The sequence below is a fragment of the Giraffa tippelskirchi genome, chromosome 10 (genome assembly GCF_054371585.1).
Source record: "Giraffa tippelskirchi isolate mGirTip1 chromosome 10, T2T-mGirTip1v1.2.pri, whole genome shotgun sequence".
In the NCBI taxonomy this organism is placed as follows: domain Eukaryota; kingdom Metazoa; phylum Chordata; class Mammalia; order Artiodactyla; family Giraffidae; genus Giraffa; species Giraffa tippelskirchi.
The window spans coordinates 112,022,501-112,045,505 of NC_137284.1; the positions used below are offsets into that span (position 1 = coordinate 112,022,501).

General features: G+C 41.0%; 2 protein-coding genes across 3 annotated transcripts in view; one reads left to right on the forward strand and one right to left on the reverse strand.

Annotated features, from left to right (window-relative positions):
- LOC145522474 (uncharacterized) overlaps positions 1–9,674 on the forward strand; it is a 257,684-nt gene extending 248,010 nt beyond the window's left edge. Inside the window, exon 7 of the mRNA XM_081531168.1 lies at positions 9,192–9,674. The gene's annotated coding sequence lies outside the window, so the exon portion shown is untranslated. The remainder of the gene's footprint in view (positions 1–9,191) is intronic.
- Positions 1–23,005, reverse strand: part of CHN2 (chimerin 2) — a 331,489-nt gene that overhangs the window by 118,271 nt on the left and 190,213 nt on the right. For both annotated transcript variants that reach the window (XM_081534849.1, XM_081534848.1), the window contains exons 4-6: positions 10,227–10,258; positions 5,869–5,982; positions 3,272–3,557 (exon numbers count right to left, since the gene is read on the reverse strand). In XM_081534849.1, the coding sequence (XP_081390975.1) occupies positions 3,272–3,557; positions 5,869–5,982; positions 10,227–10,258 (432 nt within the window). The remainder of the gene's footprint in view (positions 1–3,271; positions 3,558–5,868; positions 5,983–10,226; positions 10,259–23,005) is intronic.

The window sequence follows — 23,005 nt, forward strand, 5'->3', positions numbered from 1 at the left end:
GAATTCCATGGACTGTATGGGGTCGCAAAGAGTCGGACATGACTGAGCAACTTTCACTAATAAAATTCTTTACAAGACAATTTACTTATTAGAGCTAGTAATAGCAGTGTACTTTCAAAAACACATGTAACTATTAAGAGATTCTTACCATCAATTGACTCAGGATGGTCAAAAGCAAAGGTGTTTGCTTAAGGCAATAAGAACAGAATGAAGTCCAGCTGCTCCATAGATTTAAGAAGCTTTGAACTTGGAGTTAGGAAGTCTGAGTTTGATTCCTTGTCCTGCCATTGTGACTTTTTCAATAAAATGGGGATAATCATTCCTGCCCTATGTACCTGGCAAAGCTGCTCTGAGGATAAAGTGGAAAATTATTTCACATGCGTGAAATCTGTTTACCAACTGCAAAAGTCTGAACTGATGCTGAATCCTGTTGTTACTCTTACATTGCTTACAGCACAGGTTCTGGAGATCAGTAGACAAACAATTTATGGAATAATTTCTGAAATTAATTTCATAAAAGAAATGATGCTGGGCATGACCATTTTAATTAAATGCACCAAATGGTGGCACTTACATATAGTAATGTTTTAAAAATCAATTAAAGAATCAGAAAGGAAACAGATCCCTGTTGGCTAACCACCACAGTGTTTTTGTTTTTTCATTTGCACCCTCCCCTCTCCCTGCCTCCTCTCCAGTTATTAAAATCAAGTTCACTGCTAACCACCTTGACAGGAGGTAAATCTGGAAACCACTCAAATCTGATAGGGTAGGTAATATCTTTTTGCCAATTAACATTGTTAATATTCTCGGATTTACACATATCTCTGGATTCATTAGGAAATGATCAATAAAATAAGTGGGCAGATGAAGTTTAAGTACTCTGGAAAATGAAATGCTGGGCTGTCTGGATTTAAGAAATATTAGGAAGCCTACTCATTTCACTCATTAAAACCCTCAAGATATGCCATTACTGAAGCAGACAGGTGCCCTGGGCATTTCTCAGTCAATCCATTCAAGTTTCTGCCACCTCTTTTCAAGTCACTGCCGCCATGGCAACAGTCCACTGACCTGCCCTTAAGGGAAATAGGATTTCTGGCAAGACTGAAACTTTTAATAATTCCACTTGTCAATAAGGTCAGAGAGAAACAGACGGAGTCATACGAAGTTACTTCACAATCCACTAACAAAATGAGTGACCCCCAGCAAATGACCAGACCCAGTGCTGGGAGCGTCCTCCAGGAAAGCCAACCACTGCATCATTAACGTCCAAGAAATCGGCGCCACCATTGCCCATCCATCAAACCCTTTGCTGAATCTGGACTTCCTCCTTCAATGTTTTCTTTATCTACCTTTTCCTGAAAAAGGTAAAAGTGTACTGGGTGGCTCACTCAAAGTAATTGTTAATCTGATGATTGATTTTCTCTAAAATTTAATCTTAATAAATAAATTCAAAATGCCCTACAAGAAAGGACATATTTTCTCATGCAAGCTTCCTTATGGGACTACCATCTAGAAATATCACTTCCTAGTGACCCAACTTTCCTCTTGGGGGAGGACAAAAATCTACGAATATCAATTCCAATACCCAGGATCTACACTCTCACCCCAAATACACCAGAGTCACTTCCTATTCACTTCTTCTCCTGGAAATGTTCTAGTGCGTTGTCTGCAGTTGTAACAGATTGCCTTTTGGGTGGCATTTCTCTCCAATTCAGAAATATAAACACCACTTCAGAGAGTTATTTTACAATTCATCTTCTGATTTGTCATGGCCGAGAAAGTCGGCTTCTGGATTTTCTATTCTAAATTACTTTCTGAACAGATTTTTGCAAACAGACTAAGGAACGGCTTTTGCTTAGACAGGGACAAACTCCCAGAAAGCTGGGACCCAAGTCCTCTCTCTTCTGTTGAAATGTAAATAATCAGGAACCCTACCATTTCCCAAATCAATTATTCGCCAAAGAATAAACAGGTGCTTTGGAGACTCTGGAGTTATAAAATGAAAATGGCAAATGATTTTTTCATGGGCCAGCTGCTCAACTGATGTGATTCTGAGGCAGGTTCTCCTAGGCTCTAAAGCTCAATTAGCAAATCAATTAGGATCATGTCCTGTCTGCCAGCAGGCCCGCCTGCCATCCTCTGCCCTCCTCCTCCTCTCAGTGCTTTCTGGTGCGTCCCCGTCGCCAAAGCTGAAGCCTGGTCAGTCAACCTGAGGTTCCTCTGCTTTTTGCTCACACTGGACAACAGGGGGAGGAGGGGGACTGTTCCGGTTTAATTAAGGATTAGCAAACACCAGAAGGAGCAGTGCTCAACCCCGCTTATTTCTATCTGCCCCACTCCAGGCTCGCCTTAGAAGCTAGGCTCAGCACAGACTCAGGGGGGCTGACTGGCATGGCTGGCTGTCACTTTGTTTCAGTGGAAAACAGATAGGACCAGTCAAAGCAGGTGTTCCTAAAGGGACACATCCAAAAAATCTGCTAGCAAACTGCGGCGGCATCTTTCACATAAACAGCCAACTTACTGGAGAGGAAAATCAGACCCTCCTCGCCACATCCTGCCATGGTGCCATCAGCTTAAGCATCACCCATTTGGGAGGGTCTCATCCTCGACAAAGCCCAGTAACTCCTCCTCTGGGGCAAAGGACAAGCCTCCCAGAGATAGAGACAGAGATGGGGGCATTAGCAGTCATGATGACTATATCTTTCCAAGTCTCCTAGAGATATGGCCATCATCACGGCTAATGCCCCCATATGTGTCAATAAAATCTGTTATCTAGGTAAGACCACCTTCAAGAGGGATGCTAACCTGTGCATCACACATGATCATCAAGTTCTAAGAGAAGCAAATACAAATACTATGTATTTGGCTAGCTGGGTAGAACTGGAGATGGAGCCAGTGACACTTCAAATGGCAATTAAAAAAACAAGTGACCATTTTCATCATAAAACATTAATTTTTTTAAAGGATTTTTTTTCTTTCAAACTTCAAATAAACTCACAGACAATTATGAGTGGAAGTCCTGGCTCTGACTGTATGAGTTCTGGCAAATCATCAGACATTTTTGACCTCACTGTCCTCATCTGGAAAATGAGGGAGTTGAACTGAAATCAGATTTCCAAGGTCTCTTTTAGCAGAAAAATTCTAAGGTTTTTTGGATGGGAGTGGGTTGGTCTCCTGCAACAGTCTGGCAAATCACATATTGAATTAAGCATCTGGTTTTTCAGCATAGATTAGAAACAGAGAGACTGTTTTCGTCCCACGCGTGGCTTACCTTTTCGACGGCTGTGTGCTCTTCATTTGTGACGCTGGCTTTTCTTGATTCATTTTTAGATCTGCTTAGCCTTCTGGATACTTTTTCTCTGAGTAGAGTGGCATATCCAATGTGTTCATAGATGGGGTTTGTTGTCATTTTGGAAATGTATTCTGAAGCTTTTGTTTCTATGTACAGTGTTATCAAGCCATCTGTGACCAAATCATGAATCGATTCAAACCTCTTCTCGCCCACAAAATGTTTTCCATCATAGAAGAGCCTGTAGTTTAAGGTCTGGTTTCCAAACCTGCCCATGAGGAAGGAGAGATCACAAGAGTTTTAGAAACCGGGTCAGTGGGTGACAGTGGCAGCTAACATTTCTGGGGTCTGTACTGAATGCTAGACACTGAGCTAAGGGTCTGACATGATTTCCCCCCATTAGGTTATCATGGAGACCCTTCAAGACAAGTGCAATTATTATTCTTGTTTGACAGCTGAGGGAAGTGAGACTTGAAGAGATGGGGTACCTGCTTGAGGCTATACCCCTGGAAAAGATGCAAAGGTGGGTTTAAACCCAGCCAGTCCTATGGCATCATTTGGTCTTAGAAATCACTAAGGCCATGGGTCATAATCATCCTCATTTGTATAGTCAGGGGGTACTTCCTGATTCACAAATATCTTAAAAAATTTCTTAATGGGAACCAGCCATGCCCCTCCACCCTCTCCCCTCTACCAGGCAATTATCTCTGCAGGGAAGTTATAACCACTGGCCTCGGGTCCTTCTATTATTATCTCTTTGACCATCATCAGTAGAGCACCCATGCCTTCTACCCTAGTTGGTCCAGCAGAAGGGGAACAGGGGAGCTGTGCAGCACACCTTGCTTGAGCATCAACAACAGCATCACAGAGACCTAATCATTAGGGTTCCCCCTTTTAGTGCTGATTGTCCCCTCTTGGCCTGGGTCCTACAGCTCACAGCCCCTTCTGGGTTCCCCACTGGGACTGTCAGCTCCTGCTGCAGGGGATGCTGATAAGCTGAGAAAATACTTTGCATCCCTAGAGCACTTGCTATTCTTGAAGTGCTTCCTCATGATGACATCAGAAGATATGACATCCCCAAGTGCAGCTGGGAAAGCATCTATCTTTCTACAACCACAACACTGAGATGGTGGGTTGAACACATCTCTGTGGGTTGACCTGGGAAGTGTTTCATTGACACCATTTTTTTCCACGGAGATAGTGCTTCCTAATTCCAAAGAGTTCACAGATGAACTTTTGGAAAACAATCCAATTTTGAAACTGAAAACTTTCCTCAAACCTTGCAGGATTGCCATGAGGATCAAAGGATATAAAATATTCGATGCAGGTTAGGAAAGTGCGGTAAAGGCAATGCCTTTGGGGTGCTGTGATTTTTAATACTGTGATTTCATGGTAAAGTGCTTATGAGAGCTCTGTTTTGATGGCTTGCTAGCATGAAGTGTCATGATCACTAGTGGGAGGTCTATGGGTCAATGGGATCCCAGAGAGAACCCAGTGGGCCAAATGCACGTTTGTTCAGGCACACACCTACAATGTGAGGTGAAGACTTTTGACAAGGGCTAAGGGAGGCAAGCTTTCCAGGTAGCTCAGTGGGTAAGGAAGCCTGCTAATGCAGAAAGATGCAGGTTCAATCCCTGGGTCGGGCAGATATCCCCTGGAGGAGGAGATGACAACCCTCTCCAGTATTCTTGTTTGGAAAATTCCATGGACAGAGGAGCCTGGCGGGCTACAGTCCATGGGGTTGCAAAGAGTCGGACACAACTGAGCAGAAAAAGGAGGCAGAGGTGTGTCTCAATTCACTGGCTTGATGTTTCAGGCAGAAGCAGCTCTAGAAGCACTAAATTTGCAGATAATTCTCCCAAGAATACTGTGCATGCATAAACAGAGCCTTGGAGTCCACTAACCAATAACATCTGTGACCCAGGACACATATAAGCCTGTAATATGCTTCTGGGTACTTTGTAAATGACATGAAAATAAAAAAGATAATTAGAGGGAAATGGGGAACAACTGATTAATGGAGTTTTTATTTGGAATGATGAAAAAGTTATGGGAGATGATAGTGGAGATGGCTGCACAACACTGAGAATATACTTAATGCCACTGAATTACACATTTATAGATAGTTAAAATGATACATTGTATGTTATATATGTGCTTGTGCTTATTCACTCAGTTGTGTCTGACTCTTTGTGACTCCATGGACTGTAGCCTGCCAGGCTCCTCTGGTCCACGGCGATTCTCCAGGCAAGAATATTGGAGAGGGTTGCCATGCCCTCCTCCAGAGGATCTTCCCCAACTCAGGGATGGAACCCAGGTCTCCCTCATGGTGGGTGGATCTTTGCCGTCTGAGCCACCAGGGAAGTCCAAGAATACTGGAGTGGGTAGCCTATCCCTTTTCCAGGGGATCTTCCTGACACAGGAATCAAACCAGGGTCTCCTGCATTGCAGGTGGATTCTTTACCAGCTGAGCCACCAGGAAAGCCCTGTATGTTATGTATATTTTACCATAATGAAAAAAAAGGGAAAAAATAAGTAAATCTTGTAAAGCAGTTGCAACTGTGGATAATCGGGTTCACCTTAGTGCTAACGTGTAGCATCCTGGCTGGCGCTGGCTTTCTCGAAGAATGTAGGCACCCTCTACACCTCCAAGAAGCTCATCTGCCTTCTCTCGGGAGATGATACCGTGGAACCTGAGGAGAGACAAGAGCATCTTTGTTCTGAACAGACCATCCACCAAGTATGGACCACAAAGAGCTGGTTAAAAAACATGGTGGGATCACCTGGAATTTACAGCTCCTCACCTTAATGAAGAAGGAAGTGACTACTGTATAGTACCAGATGGGCTTGGACCCACCTCCCAGCATGCACCCAAACAAAAGGAAGAAGACCAAGTTCACCTGACTTTCTGCTATTGTCTTTGCTCACAAGCTGGAAATTAAAGTCAGAACCAAAAGTCAGGTTATGACTCCTCTTTTAACCATGGGGAATAACAAAAGAGCATTTACCAATTTAGCTCTCCGCTCATTATATATTATCTTGATTGCAAATGAGCACATACTGATTATCACCCTGCTTACTTCAGGTGTGGGGTGTTGTTCATTTAAGAGGCTCATTCTCTGGAAAGAATAGCCAGCAGTCAGGAACAGTCTTCCACTTCTTTAAATTTTGAGAGGAATCGCTTAGGGATGTGTTTGGAAAATGTATCTGTTTTTCTTTTTTTAAAGATAATGTTTATTTTTTCCTTTGCTATTTAAAAAGTAATACACATGCATGTAGAAAATGCAGTAGGATTTCAGGCTTGGCCAGAGACTGCCTTGCTTTGGAAGGGATGTCTGAGCCCTAGAGAGCGTACAGTGATGCCAGGGGAGAAGAGAATAGGACAGCAGTTAGGGACAGTCAACCAGCCGGCTCTCTGTTGCCCTCAAACAATGACAGCTGCTCAACCCTGTTTTCAGAGATTTGATCATTCTGTGTTATAGAGGAAGGTGGGAGCTGGGTTGCGGGGTGAGGTCAGTACCAAGGGGCCCTAGGCTCTTGGGAGAGGAAACAACACTCTCTTTCTAGGATTACCCAATCTTAGAGAATTTGGAAGAATGAATTAGAGAACAAAATTTCTGGACAAATAATCCTCTTTTACATTCCTGGAAGGGAGAGGGGAGGGAGGGAAATTGACTACACAAGTTTTTTCTCAGGAATGCAAAGATTTTTTAGAGGGTACATGTACCAGGATAATTTTTGGAAAAAAAAAAATATACCTATCACAATGGGTGCATGCTAAGGTGCTTCAGTCGTGTCCAACTCTTTGCAACCCTATGGATTATAGCCTGCCCGTCTCCTCTGACCATGGGATTCTCGAGGCAAGAATACTGGAATGGGTTGCCATGCCCTCTTCCAGGGGATCTTCCCAACTCAGGGATCAAACCCGAGTCTCCTATGCCTCCTGCATTGCAGGCAGATTCTTTACCACTGAGCCACCAGAGAAGTTCATGTATCACAATTTTTATGTCCTAATTCCCTTCTATTCTGTACAGCTAGATCTTACAAGCTGAGGCTTTAGTCTTAGGGGAGCAAGGTCCCAATGTTCTGGCTTTGAGTTCTCAAATCAACTCTCAAAAGTCTAGGGCAGTGATAGCTTGGGAAAAAGGGGGGCTGTGGCTTCTCAGATTTTGGTTTTAAATCTTGAGAGCCAACACATGGAGGTCTTGGAGCAGCGCATTTCTAGGGTGAGGATAAACATGCTGTGTGACATAAGAGCAATCCTTCTGCTCAAAACTGCCCGAAAGGAGACCAGTGTCCCCAGTTATTTTGGGAGGGAAATTGGGAGAAGTCTGGCCAGAGCCCACGTTCAGTGGGTCTGAGTTGGGAGGTAGAGAAGCCTCCTTTGACGACGAGATTGGGTGCGTTCAGGGTGGTATGCCCATAGACTGGAGACCTCCTTTTGTAGCAAGAGCTGGGGCTGGAGAGGGCTGGACAGATGGTCTGAGAAGAGACCTGAGGGCAGCCTGCAGTTACGAGGCCAGTGGAGAGAGAGACAGAGAGAGAGAGACAGACAGACAGACTTGGGGAGGGTAAAAGAGCAGAGGGCACTGGAAAGTTTCCCACATCAGAGTCAGAAAGGGCAGAAGCTGGTCCCACAAGATGTTTGAGGCTGGGGTGTCCAGGATACAACCAGACAGGGCAGGGCGGGGGGTGGTGATGACCATGGCAGGAAGAGACACACACAGAGGAGGGCACAGAAACCAGACACCCCAGGCCCAGATCACTCCCTGGGCGGAGAAGGGCAAAAAAAAATGAGAGGAGGAATATCCTAAACAGGCGGTTAACCTGAAAGCAGCTTCATTTAAACTCCCTTATTTCAGGGATGGCCAGCAGCAGATGTCAAGTGTCAAGAACTAAGATAAATTCAATTGTTTGAAAGAAGTAACAATTTTGTGCACCTGAAGACTCAGCGTGCAGCTCATCATCCCCTTAAGGGATAGATTTAAAAGTGTCCTATATATATATATATATATGTACATACAATGATCCCAACTTTTCAGAAAGAAAGCCTGCACAAAGACTGGAAAGAAAGCGATGAAGGGAAAAAAGTTAACAATACTTCTCTTTAATGGTGAGTTATGGTATTTTCCACATCGTCAGTTCCTATATGGGCTTCCCTAATAGCTCAGTTGGTTAAGAATCCGCCTGCAATGCAGGAGACCCTAGTTCAATTCCTGAGTCAGGAAGATCCACTGGAGAAGGGATAGGCTACCCACTCCAGTATTCTTGGGCTTCCCTTGTGGCTCGGCTGGTAAAGAATCTGCCTGCAATGTGGGAGACCTGGGTTCGATCCCTGTGCTCTAATTTTCCCAAATTAATTTTCCCCAGTTAATTAGGTATTGTTTAACTTTTTAAGAACCAAAGTAATACCTATCCACAGTGGGAAAATTAAAAAGGCACAAAAGAAATAAAAATATAAACAGTAGAGAAATACAAATTCCCTTTTCACTAATGATACCCATTGTCCACACTTTCTTGTGATTCTTTCTAAGAAAAAAAATGTACAAATGTTCCTGAATAGAGCATATCCTACTTTTGAATGGAATTAAAAAAAACCTTTTATTTTCTAAAAAGAAAGGCAAACACAGAATCTGAAGTTTTTAAGCTAACTTCCCTCTAATAGGAAATGTTCCTTTTTTGTGGTTTCTTTGGTCTCCTTTCACTATACAAGTTTATGTAGATAGGGGTTTGAGGATGAGAACTAGGAGGTTATTCAATAAAAGTTTTATGCAAAAAAGGAAAAGACAATGAATAGAGTTCCATTTGGAATTCGTGTACAAAAGTGTTCTATTTTAGAAGTATATATTAGGTTTTCATTTTCTCTTTTTTTAATTCTTTTTTTTTTTTCTTTTTGTTCTAGAGCAAAATCCAAAACAGTATACTGAAGAAAAAAAAAGTCATCTTATATCCAGGTTGAATGTTAGGGATGTAGGGGTGGAAGAGAGGAGGCCAGTGGTCCAGGTAGGTACTCCAGAACCCCTAGCTGAATTTTTCAAGGCCCAGTAGGAAGGTTCATGCCATGCCATGCAGCCATGGCAGTTAGGAAGTGGCTGCTGAACGGGGGCAAATAATAGCACCATTAATCACAAAAGTGAAGCTCTGATGAGTAAGGGAATAGAGGAGGGAGGTTTTAGATTGGTTGGTGTACTTGAAAGAGATTTTGCCTCTGAATGCCTCCAGGATGGATGTGGGAAGAAGAGTGAACTGCGTATCTACCCCGACTCTGCTAGGCCGTTCTGCCTGCTGTGAGCTGTGCACCAGGCCACAGCCCCAGCCTGCTGGTTGTTTTTATGGTAGTGCATATTTGCTCTGCAGTAGGTTTCTCAGAAAGTAAAACAAGAAATGAAATTAAGAGGAAAATGGGGAAAATCATAATTATGGTATTAAGGTAATTTGGCTAATAGATCCACATCAAGAGAAATCATCATTTTGGTTTTATGAGACTGCAAGGAAACGGGATGACTTTCCTGAGTGCTGCACTTACTGAGCTGCATGAAAGCTAGGAATTCGGCCTCAGTTTACAATCTTTGACTTGAGCTGTTTATATAGTATTGAGGTAGAAAGTGAAATGAAAGACTAAGAGAGCCACAACTATGGAAAATGCTGCCTTATGTTTCAAATACTTCCAGGCACTCAGAGGCTGCTTTTATGAAAAGAACTGAATGTAGCAGGAGATAGTGTTCCTCCCACATTTGTGAAAGCCAAACACCTGAATATTATAAGAAAAACTCAATACAAAAGGATCTGATTGCATTTATCCTTATTATTAAACTCTTGCACGATGGACATTTGATGAATACTATATATTGGAAATTTTTTAATATTTAATATTTAAATGACATATGAAAATGACTACTTATTATGTTATTAAAACAATGAATAGCATAATACATACTCTCTTCCATAATATTTTGGTCTGTTTTCCACCTATATTAAAAAAGAAGAAAAGTATTAATAATGCATTTGAATTCAAATCAGGTATATAAAACTACTATTCAAATAAACAGAGCTTGAGTCCTGGAAATAATTTTATTACAGTTTTTATTCCCCAAATCAGAGATCTAAGACACTCTGGAGTTAACCAACACATTCAACTTTCTTGAGTAAAAATGACCTAGAATTGCCATATTTCTCTAATCATTAGGCTCATTCTCACCCAAACTCAAACACCCAATAAAAAAATTTTCAAAGGAAACAAAATGAGGCTTATTTTATTATTAAGGAATTTATAAAAGTATTACGAGGCTTCATCCTGAAGGACAGAGTAAGTACTTCTAGCATGAATAAAACGTAAATATTTATTTCAATCTTCTTCTAATTGTTTCATTATATGGTTGTAATAAAAATGGGGCTTACACCAGGATTAAAAATAAGCTTAATTTGGTCTCTTTACAGATAAAACTTACATCTTAACATTATTTTTTCAACAAATGGCTAATGGGCTAAAATTCATTTGACATCAGAGGTATAAACTTTGGAGGATAAGATTTATGCATTGACTGAAAAGCATAAATATTCCAGAAAAGATTTTTCAATCATATCTTGAGCCTTGGGGTAATCACACTGGATTTCTACCACATATATGTGATAATCTACTTTCGTACGAACTTTGTTTTCTTACATTAAAGGTGTTGGAGTCGGTGAGAAATTAACATGAATTCCAATGTTCAGCTTTTATTCTTCTAGTCTGATTCCAGGGACACTGAGGATATGTAGAGCTACAAGAAGTTATAGATTTTCATTGATGTTTATAAACAGCAAGTTCATGTTTATTTGCTAAAGTAGAATATGAGCTGGGCAGCTATTTCATTTACAGTCATTTCTGTGTATATTCAAATGGGCAGTTTTCTCAGCAGGGCAGAGTGGTGGTATCTGAAGACAGTTTCCTGGCTTATCTCTACACTCTAAATGATGCAGGGGACCTGATGCGAAGAGCTGACTCAGTCGAAAAGACCTTGATGCTGGGAATGATTGAAGGCGGGAGGAGAAGGGGACAACAGAGGATGAGCTGGTTGGATGGCATCACCGACTCAATGGACATGAGTTTGGGTAAACTCCAGGAGTTGGTGATGGACAGGGAGGCCTGGAGTGCTGCAGTCCATGGGGTCACAAAGAGTCGGAAATGACTGAGCGACTGAACTGAACTGAAGTGGGCAGTAGGGAGCTATGCACTAGAGGAAAAGTTTCAAAAGGGGGAGCCAGGGGACCATCTTGACAAGCCTGCCTTGGGCAAGCCTAGCTGGCATAAAACTAATCATCTAGACGCTTCTAAATATGTGTTCACTCTTCTGTGCATTTTACACTCAAAAAGCACTGAACCAAGAGAGGGCATTCATCACTCTTAGTCTTCAAGGTTTGAAGCCTGCTAGGTGTCATTTACAAAGGATGATCTAAATAATAGCATTAATCGAAGCACAAAGTATGTAAAAAGGCACCTTGTTATCTGATGTGTACCATGACTCTACATCCTAGGAAGCTTTTGAATGTGAGTTGCACATTTTGTCATTTACATCGTTCTATTAGCTATCTCAGTTCTTTCCTACTCTTAGGACACACGTTTACAAAACTAGGTATAGTTTCCAACCTCATTCCCTTCTTCCATCCTCTCATCTTCCCAAAAGGGAAGAGTAATTAACCTAACTTCCCAGGTGGGCAGCATGGCAGATAGAGCTTACTACTAACTCCTGGCATGCAGGTTAAGTTAATTTAATTGACTCTTAAGACAACAAATTGCTTTCAGTTCATCTATCACTCATAGAAATACACAGCACACTTATGCTCAGAGCTCTGTGCTCAGCCTGGTCATTGTTCAGGAAGTGATGACCTCACAGATATGAGAGGAAAGATATAAAGAGCTCAGGGGTGTTCTATACTTGCAGTTGAAGGGAACTTTTGAAAAATCTAACATAGGCCCCCAAATAGGGAAGTCAATATCTAGGGTGCCTTGAGAAATATCAGATAAGATCCTGCCTGAAGGACCCTTTGATCCAATTGAAGAATAAATCTGCATATGAAAACTGCAAGAAAATAAAACAAGAGCACTGAATCGTGTGGGAGAGATTCCATGTGTAATACCATCATGGAATAGGCACCCAATATCACACAAAATGTGTACTAAAATACTATTCTTCATTTGTCTGAAATTCAAATTTATCTAGGCATCCTGTTTTTATTTCTTTTCTTTTTTTTTTCTCTAAATCTGGCAGAGCCTCACAGCGGGGAGAGGAAAGGTGGAAGTAAGAGAGAGAAGACAGAGGATGTGGACAGACACCCAATCATGGCTCCTACTGTCCCGGCTGTTTTGATAGTGATCTGATTCAATCTCTCTTCCTGGTGTTGTCTCTGTAGCTCGTAAAGAAAATATAGCTGTCCTCGTTAGTGTTCAAGAGAGAAATAATGACTGGGATAAAAAGCTACAGCAATCACCTCTTCCTTTTGCTAAACTTTTTCCCCACAGGAATCTAAACATAGTCTTTCTCTCCACCTCTCACTGAGCTTTTGAGCAGTCAAGAGCTAAATTTAAGTTAAATGATGCCAGAAAAATCATAGAATATCCACATTTTTTTAAGATGGGTCATTTTTGATCCTCAGACCCTGACAAAACACAGTCAGCTGACATCAGGGCTCTGAGGGACAAGGAATCTGACTAGAGGAATGTCTACTTTGTGACCGAGTACTGCCTTAAAGGAGCCTGACTCTGCCCCAGGCGCTGCTTCACATTAAACATTGATGGGATCATGATGTACCTGTGAAACACAGATTTGTTTTATAAAAGAAGCCATAGCATTGACTTTCAATTTTCAGGTGTATGAGATTCTCTTCAGTGAATGAGACAGAGGACAATTGATAAATAATAAGTAAAGCAGCTCTGAAGTTCCTCCGTTTTCTTTGAGAATCACTTCGTTAAAATTAGGCAACTTGAGAAAAATGGAGGGCTAATTTAGGTAGTCACGTGGATTCAGGAAGGGACAAAAACACAACATATCCCAACATGAATGGAAGTTGCCTGCCAGAACAATGGCTAAAGCTGGACAGCCCATCACATTGGTGAAGCTGGTCACTGTGAGTGTGACTGGCTCTTGGGTTTTAGTGATCCAGTTTCAGAAGTGAAACAAGCCCAACCTTTTTAGGAAAAAAGTAATAATTTGTGGGCATTTTGCTCCATCTTCCAATGCTGGATCCTTTCATGATCTACCTGGTTCTGAAAGGAACACCACTCTTTGCAAAAGGAGGATTCTAAGTCAACCAGTGAGCAAACACACACCTGAAATGGGTACACCCCAAGACACAAGTGAATTCGGTTATGTGGTGTGACTGTGCAAAATGGTGGCTGATTTTTTTTTTTAAATAAGTATAATTGAACATCACATTCTAAATAAGGACCATCTACAGGAGACTCCCCTACATGGATCATGGCCTTATCCTCGTGAAAGTGCTTGTGTAACTCAAGAAACTATGAGCCATGCCATACAGGGCCACCTAAGATGGATAGGTCATAATGAAGAGTTCTGACAAAACATGGTCCACTGGAGGAAGAAATGGCAAAACCCTCCAGTATTCTTGCCATGAGAACTCCATGAATAGTATGAAAGGGCAAAAAGATATGACACTGGAAGATGAGCCCCCCAGGTTGGAAGGTGTCCAGTATGCTACTGGGGAATAGCAGAGGGTAATTACACATAGCTCCAGAAAGAATGAAGAGGCTGGACCAATGCAGAAAGCTGTGGATATGTCTGGTGGTGAAAGTAAAGTTTGATGCTGTAAAGAACAATATTGCATAGGAACCTGGAATGTTAGGTCCATGAATTAAGGTAAATTGGACGTAGTCAAGCAGGAGATGGCAAAACTGAATATTGACATCTTAGGAATCAGTGAACTAAAATCCATGTGAAGTGAAAGTCACTCAGTCGTGTCCAACTGTTTGCGGCCCCATGGACTATACCATCCATGGAATTCTCCAGGCCAGAATACTGGAGTGGGTAGCCTTTCCCTTCTCCAAGGGATCTTCCCAACCCAGGGACCAAACCCAGGTCTCCTGCATTGCAGGCAGAATCTTTACCAGCTGAGCCACAAGGGAAACCCAAGAATACTAGAATGGGTAGCCTATCCCTACTCCAGTGGATCTTCCCAACCCAGGAATCAAACTGGGGTCTCCTGCATTGCAGGTGGATTCTTAACCAGCTGCGCTATCAGGGAAGCCCAAAATCCATGCGAATGAGCAAATTTAACTCAGATGACCATTATATCTACTACTGTGGGCAAGAATCCCTTAGAAGAAATGGAGTAGAGCTCATAGTCAACAAAAGAGTCTGAAATGCAGTACTTGAGTGCAATCTGTAAAATGACAGAATGATCTTGGTTCGTTTCCAAGGTAAATCATTCAACATCGCAGTAATCCAAGTCTATGCCCCAACCACTGATGCTGAAGAAGCTGAAGTTGACTGGTTCTATGAAGACCTACAACCTCTTCTAGAACTCATACCAAAAAAGATATCATTTTCATCATAGGGGACTGGAATGCAAAAGTAGGCAGTTAAAAGATACTTGGAGTAACAGGCAAGTTTGGCCTTGGAGTACAGAATGAAGCAGGGCAAAGGCTAACAGAGTTTTGCCAAGAGAATGCACTGGTCATAGCAAACACCCTGTTCCAACAACACAAGAGAAGACTCTACACATGGACATCACCAGATGGTCAATACTGAAACCAGATTGATTATGTTCTTTGCAGCCAAAGATGGAGAAGTGCTATACAGTCAGTAAAAAAAGACCTGGAGCTGACTATGGCTCAGATCAAGAGCTCCTTATTGCAAAATTCAGGCTTAAATTGAAGAAAGTGTAGAGAACCACTAGGCCATTCAGGCATGACCTAAATCAAATCCCTTATGATTATCCAGTGGAAGTGATAAATAGATTCAAGGGATTATATCTGGTAGGCAGAGTGCCTGAAGAACTATGGATGGAAGTTTGTAACACTGTGCAGGAAGCAGTGACCAAAACCATCCCAAAGGAAAAAAAAAAATGCAAGAATTCAAAGTGATTATCTGAGGAGGCTTTACAAATAGCTGGGAAAGAAGAGAAGCAAAAGGCAAGGGAGAAAGGGAACTATATACCCAACTGAAGGCAGAGTTTCAGAGAGATAAGAAGACCTTCTTTTTAAAAATTTATTTATTTTAATTGGAAGATAATTACTTTACAATATTGTGATGGTTTTGCCATACATCAACATGAACTGGCCATAGGCATACATTTGTCCCCTCCATCCTGTACCCCCCTCCCACCTCCCTCCCTTTCTTAAATGAATAATGCAAAGAGATAGAGGAAAACAACAGAATGGGAAAGACAAGAGCTCTCTTCAAGAAAATTGGAGATATCAAGGGAACATTTCTGGCAAGGATGAGTGAGAAAAAGGACAGAATGGCAAGGACCTAAAAGAAGCAGAAGATATTAAGGTGAGGTGGCAAGAATGCACAGAAGAATGCAAGAATGCACAGACCTCTACAAAAAAGGTCTTAATGACCTGGGTAACCATGATGGTGTGGTCACTCACCTAGAGCCAGATATCCTGGAGTGCAAAGTCATTTGGGGCTTAGGAAGCATTACTATGAACAAAGCTAGTGGAGGTGCAGAATTCCAGCCAAGCTATTTCCTATCCTAAATTATTTCATAATTTCATGATGCTGTTAAAGTGCTGCACTCAATATGTCAGCAAATTCGGAAAACTCAGCAGTGGTTACAAGACTGGAAAAGGTCAGTTTTTATTCCAATCTCAGAAGGCAATGCCAAAGAATGTTCAAACTACTGTACAATTGTGTTCAGTTCACATGCTAGCAAGGTTATGCTCAAAATCCTTCAAGGTAGGCTTCAGTAGCATATGAACTGAGAACTTCCAGATGTACAAGCTGGGTTCAGAAAAGGCAGAGCAACCAGAAATCAAATTGCCAACATTTGTTAGATCATGGAGAAAGCAAACGAGTTCCAAAAAAAAAAAATCTACTTTTACTTCATTGCCTGCACTGAAGCCTTTGACTCTGTGGATCACAGCAAACTTAAAAATTCTTAAAGAGATGGGAGAACCAGACCACCTTACCTGTCTCCTGTGAAACCTGTAAAATGCAGATCAAGAAGCAAGAGTTAGAACTGGGCATGGACCAAAGGATTGGTTCACAACTGGAAAAAGACTATGACAAGGCTGTATATTGTCACCCTGCTTATTTAACTTCTATTCAGAATACATTATGTGAAATACCACTCTGGATGAATCATAAGCTGGAATCAAGATTGCTGGGAGAAATATCAACAACCTCAGATATGTATGATACCACTCTAATGGCAGAAAGTGAAGAGGAGCTAAAGAGTGTCTTGATGAGGGTGAAAGAGGAGATGTAAAAGCTAGCTTAAAACTCAACATTCAAAAAACTAAGATCATGGCATCTGGTCCCATCTTCAAGGCAAATAGAAGGAGGAAAAGTGGAAGCAGTGCCAGATTTTCTTTTCTTGGGCTCCAAAATCACAATGGGCAGTGACTGCAGCCATGAATTTAAAAGACATTTGCTCCTTGGAAGGAAAGTTATGACAAACCTAGACAGTGTATTAAAAAGCAGAGATATCACCTTGCTGACAAAAATCTGTCTAGTCAAAGCTATGGTTTTTCCAGTAGTCATGTATGGATGTGAGAGTAGGACCATAAAGATGGCTGAACAGCAAAGAATTGATGCTTTGGATGCCAAAGAATTGGCACTGGAGAAGACTCTTGAGAGTCTCTTGGACAGCAAAGAGATCAAACCAGTCAATTCAAAAGGAAATCAACCCTGAATATTCATTGGAAGGACTGATTCTGAAGCTGAAGCTCTAATACTTTGGCCACCTGATGTAAAGAGCCAACTCATTGGAAAAGACCTGATGCTGGGAAGATTGAGGGCAGAAGGAGAAGGGGATGCAGAAGATGAGATGGTTGCGTAGCATCACCGACTCAATGGACATGAATTTGAGCAAATTTCAGGTGACAGTGGAGGAGAGAGGAGCCTAGTGTGCTGCAGTCCACGGTCATAAAGAGCTGGACATGACTTACTGACTGAACAACAACTGGGTAATAGTCCCCCTAGGAGGGCAGTATTTGCCACTGACATCACTGTTGATCAGAATACATTTGGAATTCCTTTTCTCGAACTGGCCTTAAGAATTGTTACCCTTTCTCTTGAATATCCTAACAGCTTCATCTCTCAAAGCATGGTCTGGTCATTCAAAACAGAAATTTTAGGATGCATGTTAAAGATTGCAGTTTCCTGATCCCTTTCTAAGAAGAACTGAATCAGAAATACTGAAGGTGGGGCTTTGATGTGCTATTTAATGAAGTCCCCCTGGATTATACTTAAGAATATACTTTCAGAATCACTGGTAAATAGAAACATACATTTGTTTTTTGAGAATGGATTTGAGAGTGGATGTTATTATGACAGACAGGCAAAAGTTATTCAGAGCTAAATTTAATAAATAGGGTGAGTGATCCAACTAGGAAATCTATTTGAGACAAAAATGAAGCATGGTTTTCTAGTAATAAGATGTGCACTATGACTTGTTCTAAAGGTACTTTAGAAAAGCATTCCCAGAACACTCTGAGAAATGCAAAGCTGGGGGAATAAAAGCACAGCTTCCCAAGATGACTGATTGGAAAGGGACAACATTCATGTAATATATGGTAGAGTAAACTATTTCATGACTTTCTATTATATCTCACACATAATTAGTGCCACTACTGGACTACTGAAGATGGTTTTAGTCCCGTCCAGCCTTGTCCACAGGATCCATGCAGTATGTTCCTGTACAGGTGAAGCCAATGCAAGTGTCATAGCTTCCCACCTCAAGGCCTCATCAGCCCATAACCATCACAGGCTCCAATCAAAGCAAATCATTTACAGTTCTATAAATGCACCCCTAACACATCCATCATTTTTTTGTATGTTCTTACTTTAAGATCCTGAACTTCATTTTAATAAAATAAAGGTGGATCACAAGATGGTTGAAAGGGCAGACTCTCGACTCAGACTGCCTGGCTTTAAGGCCATACCAGTGTGTGCATAAGCAGGTTACTAACTTCTCTGTACCTCAGTTTCCTCATCTTTAAAATGGAGATGGTAACAAAAGTATCTGCTTCATTAAGTTGTTTTAATAATTAAATGAGTAAATACATGCAACCTGCTTGCAACAGTGCCTGGAGTACAGGGATATACAATGGATATTAGCTATTATTGGTATCCAGAAAGAGCCTCCTGTGTACCAAAGAAAGAGGCAGGCCCATTATTTTCCATGCTCTTAAAGCTCCTTTTACCCATCTCTGCTGAAAAACTTGACATCCCACCATATTTTAAATCTTTACTTGCTTGTTTCTTCTCTAACTATTCTGTGAGTTTTTTTAAGCAGCCATTTTTGTCTTCATCACCATTGTATTCCTAGAATTTCACCCGATGTCTGGCACAGAGTGAATGCAGGCACCTCTTGTTATCTGAACCTAATCCATTTCTAAAAATGTGTTGGTCACTATAGTTTCAAATAACAAGAGTCTATATCCCACTGTTTTAAATGGAAAAAATAATAATTCATTTGTAAAACATCCAAAAATATCAATGTCCCAGACATTACTAAAATGCTTTAAAATAATTATATAACAATCTGAGAATTTCTGCATAATATGAAATATTTAAACACTAACTATAAAATTGTTTAACACTTCATAACATAATTACTAGGTATGTTTGTGTGCAGTCCACGGTTGAATTGAACAGGAATTTTACTATCCTTCTACACTGAGCATGTTCTATTGTAAACAATGAGGCACTACTGCAGATTTGAAAGATACTATCTAAATTAGACCTGAGTTGGTAGTGCCCCAAGGTACCTGGCCTAAACAAATACTGAGGAACTAAACCTTCAGGGGAGAAGTGGGGAGAGTTATGAATATAATGTTCAGTATGTTTAAACAAGGGGGCTTCCCCGGTGGCTCAGCAGTAAAGAATCTGCCTACGGATGCTGCAGGAGACATGGGTTCCATCCTTGGGTGGGGAAGATTCCCTGGAGGAACACATGGCAACTGACTCCAGTATTCTCACCTGGAGAACCCCCATGGACAGAGGGGCCTGGCGGGCTACAGTCCATGGGGTTGCAAGGGGTTGGACATGACTGAAGCGACTTAGCATGCATGTTTAAACAGGTGGCCAATCAGGAGGGCTCTGAGGTCTGAAAGAGCCCCTCTTCCATCATCTAGCTTCCCTGCTGCTCAAAGTGTGACCTACGGAGCAGCAGCATTGGCATCATCTTGGAGCCTGTGAGAAATGCAGAATGTGCATTTTGAAGGGGAGTCATGTACACATGGAAGCTTAAGAAGCTGTCCCACATAGGAGAACTTGTGATAGCAGGTTTTTAACTGGGAGACTGATTTTGGCCAAAAGCTTTTGTGAGTCATTATAGCAAATATTCGGAGAGTGATTGTTCTGAGAGCAAAGGGTGCCTCTATTCATTAAATGTTTGCAGAATGAGACAGAGATTATGAACACAGAGCCCTGCTGTCAATTCAATTGCTGTGTGACCCTGAGTGATTTATTAAACTTCTTTGCATCTCATTTCTCTCAATTTTCAATAAAACTAGAGTTATAAAAATATACTATTTTATAAGGCTGTTCCAAAGATCAGATGAGATAATGCATGTGAAAAACAATGGGACTTGGAACATTGTGGTAACAGGCTAACGCTCGTTGAGTGGCTACTCTTTGCCAGGATTGTTTGGAGTTCAGACACAACTGACTAACTGAACAACAACAACAACTCTTTGCCAGGAGCTGTCCTTAGGGTTTCATGTATTTTCTTATTTAAGCCTCCTACAACCCTGTGAGGGAAGTGAGCACACTTATTTTTCAGAGAGCTCCTAAACAACTAGCCTGAGGTCACAGATCTAGTAAGTGGCTTAGGACTCAGCACACACACCTTTAACCACTGTACTTCCCATCTTCTCCAGAGCAGATGGCAATCAATGTGGACACCTTCATTGGCTAGCAAAGTTCTACAGCCTAGCTTCAGACTAAATTACCTGAGTTGTCCTTGATTTTTCTTTTGCCAGAACTGAGCACCTTAAAATTCCTTTGGAATGAACTGAATTCTGTCAATGAGTTAACAAATGAGAACTTGGAATAAATTTGCCTAGATGTAGTGACATTTTGGGCCTCTCAAAGATTTCCGTGGGATTTAGAATTAGATGTATTCCAAACTACTTGTTTTGTTTTCCAATTTATTCTTCTAATTTTAAGCAAGAATCTTCAGCATTTTGCAAAGCTTGAAAGAACAGTAGGGTGACAGCTGCATAGTGAGAGACAGGAAGCATAATCCTTAAATGAGTTGGCTTTATAGTCAGATTATCATTGCCTAGATAAACACAAGTTCTTTTATATTTAACACAAAGGCATTTAAAGAATATTGTGAGCCCTCTGTAAACAAGGTTTCCAATTATTGAAAAAAAAACAAAGCTTTTATAATCCCCCAGCAGCTGGTATGTGTTAAGTTTATGCTTAATAGAAATAATTTAAAAATCCAATTTAGCAACCTCCTACACAGGGCAGCTAGACTGCTAGATTCTCTGAGATACAGATCAAGTGTGGGAGAAAGGTTTTTGATGGGGGGATTTGTATTGGTGATACTGGGGCAATTTCATTCAGGAAAAAATAAATTTGGGTAATTTCCTTCTAACTAGAAATCAAAGATCTCTATGAAAAAGAGAGAAATAAAATGCAGGTACTGAAATTTTACATTCTTTGTGAGAAGATGCTCAACATCACTAATTATTAGAGAAATGCAAATCAAAACTACAATGAGGTATCACCTCAAACCAATCAGAATGGCCGTCATCAAAAAAATCTACAAAATATAAATGCTGGAGAGGGTGTGGAGGAAAGGGAACTCCTTTACACAGGTGGTAGGAATGTTAACTTATACAGCCAGTATGGAAAACAGTATGGAGGTTCCTTAAAAAAGTAAAAATAGAACTACCATATGACCCAGCAATTCTACTCCTAGGCATATACCCACAGAAAACCATAATTACAAAAGATACACGTACTCCAATGTTCATTGCAGCACTATTTACAACAGCCAGGACATGGAAGCAACCTAAATGTCCACTGACAGATGAATGGTTAAAGAAGATGTGGTACATATATACAATGGAACATTACTCAGCCATAAAAAGGAACCAAGATTGTGCCATTTGCAGAGACGTGGATGGACCTAGAGACTGTCGTACAAAGTGAAGTAAGTCAGAAAGAGAAAAATAAAGATTGTATATTAACACATGTATGAAGAAGCTAGAAAAATGGTGCCAATGAACCTGTTTGCAAAGCAGAAATAGAGACACAGATGGAGAGACAAATGTATGGACACCAAAGGGGAAAAGAGGGAATACAATGAATTGGGAGATTGGGGTTCACACACACACACACACACACACACACACATACATATATATGACTATGTATAAAATAAATAACTAATAAGAACCTACTGTATAACACAGGGAACTCTACTCAATGCTCTGTGGGGACAAAGAGGGAATATATGTATATGTACAGCTGATTCACTTTCCTATACAGCAGAAACTAACACATTGTAAAGCAACTAAACTTCAATAAAAATTAACTAATTTAAAAAGGAAATTTACATTCTGTGGTCAGATCACATAGTATAGAATGAAAATTGAGTAAACTTGAAATCTCCCTTTCTTTTCTTTAGTTTTCCTCATGGCATTACTTTAAACCCTCCAGGATTTTTATGGGGCACTAATGAGGTGCTTTCCTTCCTGTCTTGATTAGAGTGTATTATAAAAAAATCTACCAGCCAGTCTTTCTGTAATAAACCTCCTTAAAAGATTACCAGTGGTTTTGGTAAGTTATGTAAGTAACCACAAGTCAGGCTCCTTAGAAACTTGCTGTAAACATTCCGCAAACTCGTAGATGCATACAATACCAGGTTGGATGCTCAGGACCAAAGTAGTTCCCATTCATTTGGCTTGTTTTCTGTCTTCTTTTCTTTTTTCCCTGTTTTCCCAGGGATTATGATTTTAAAATATGTGTGCATGTGTTCAGTTGTTCAGTTGTGTTTGACTCTTTGAGATCCCATGGACTGTAGCCTGCCAGGCTCCTCTCTCCATGGGATTTCCCAGGCAAGAATACTGGAGTGAGTTGCCATTCCCTTATCCAGGGGATCCTCCTGACCCAGGGATTGAACCCATGACTCCTGCATTGACAGATTCTTTACCACTGAGCTACCTTTTAAAATAAGTGGTAATATTAGAACAAATAAAAAGTAAAAGATTTTTCTTAGACCAGTGGTTCTAAACTGGGAGGGGCAGTGTTTTTATGCCCCAGGGGATATTTGGCCATATCTAGAGATAATTTTGATTGTCAGGACTAGCAGGAGGATGCTACTGGCATCCAGTGTGTAGAGAGTCCAGGCATCATGGGAAGCATCCTGCAATACACAGGCACACCCAAAACATCTACAATGCTACTTTAAACTAAAAGAACTTTGGACTCGAGTATTCTCAAGCAAGGTTATTAAAACAGTTTTTTAAACTAAAATGCAATAAGCAACAAATATTTGAAAGACATAAAATGGAGTAAAACGAAGGTAAGAGGG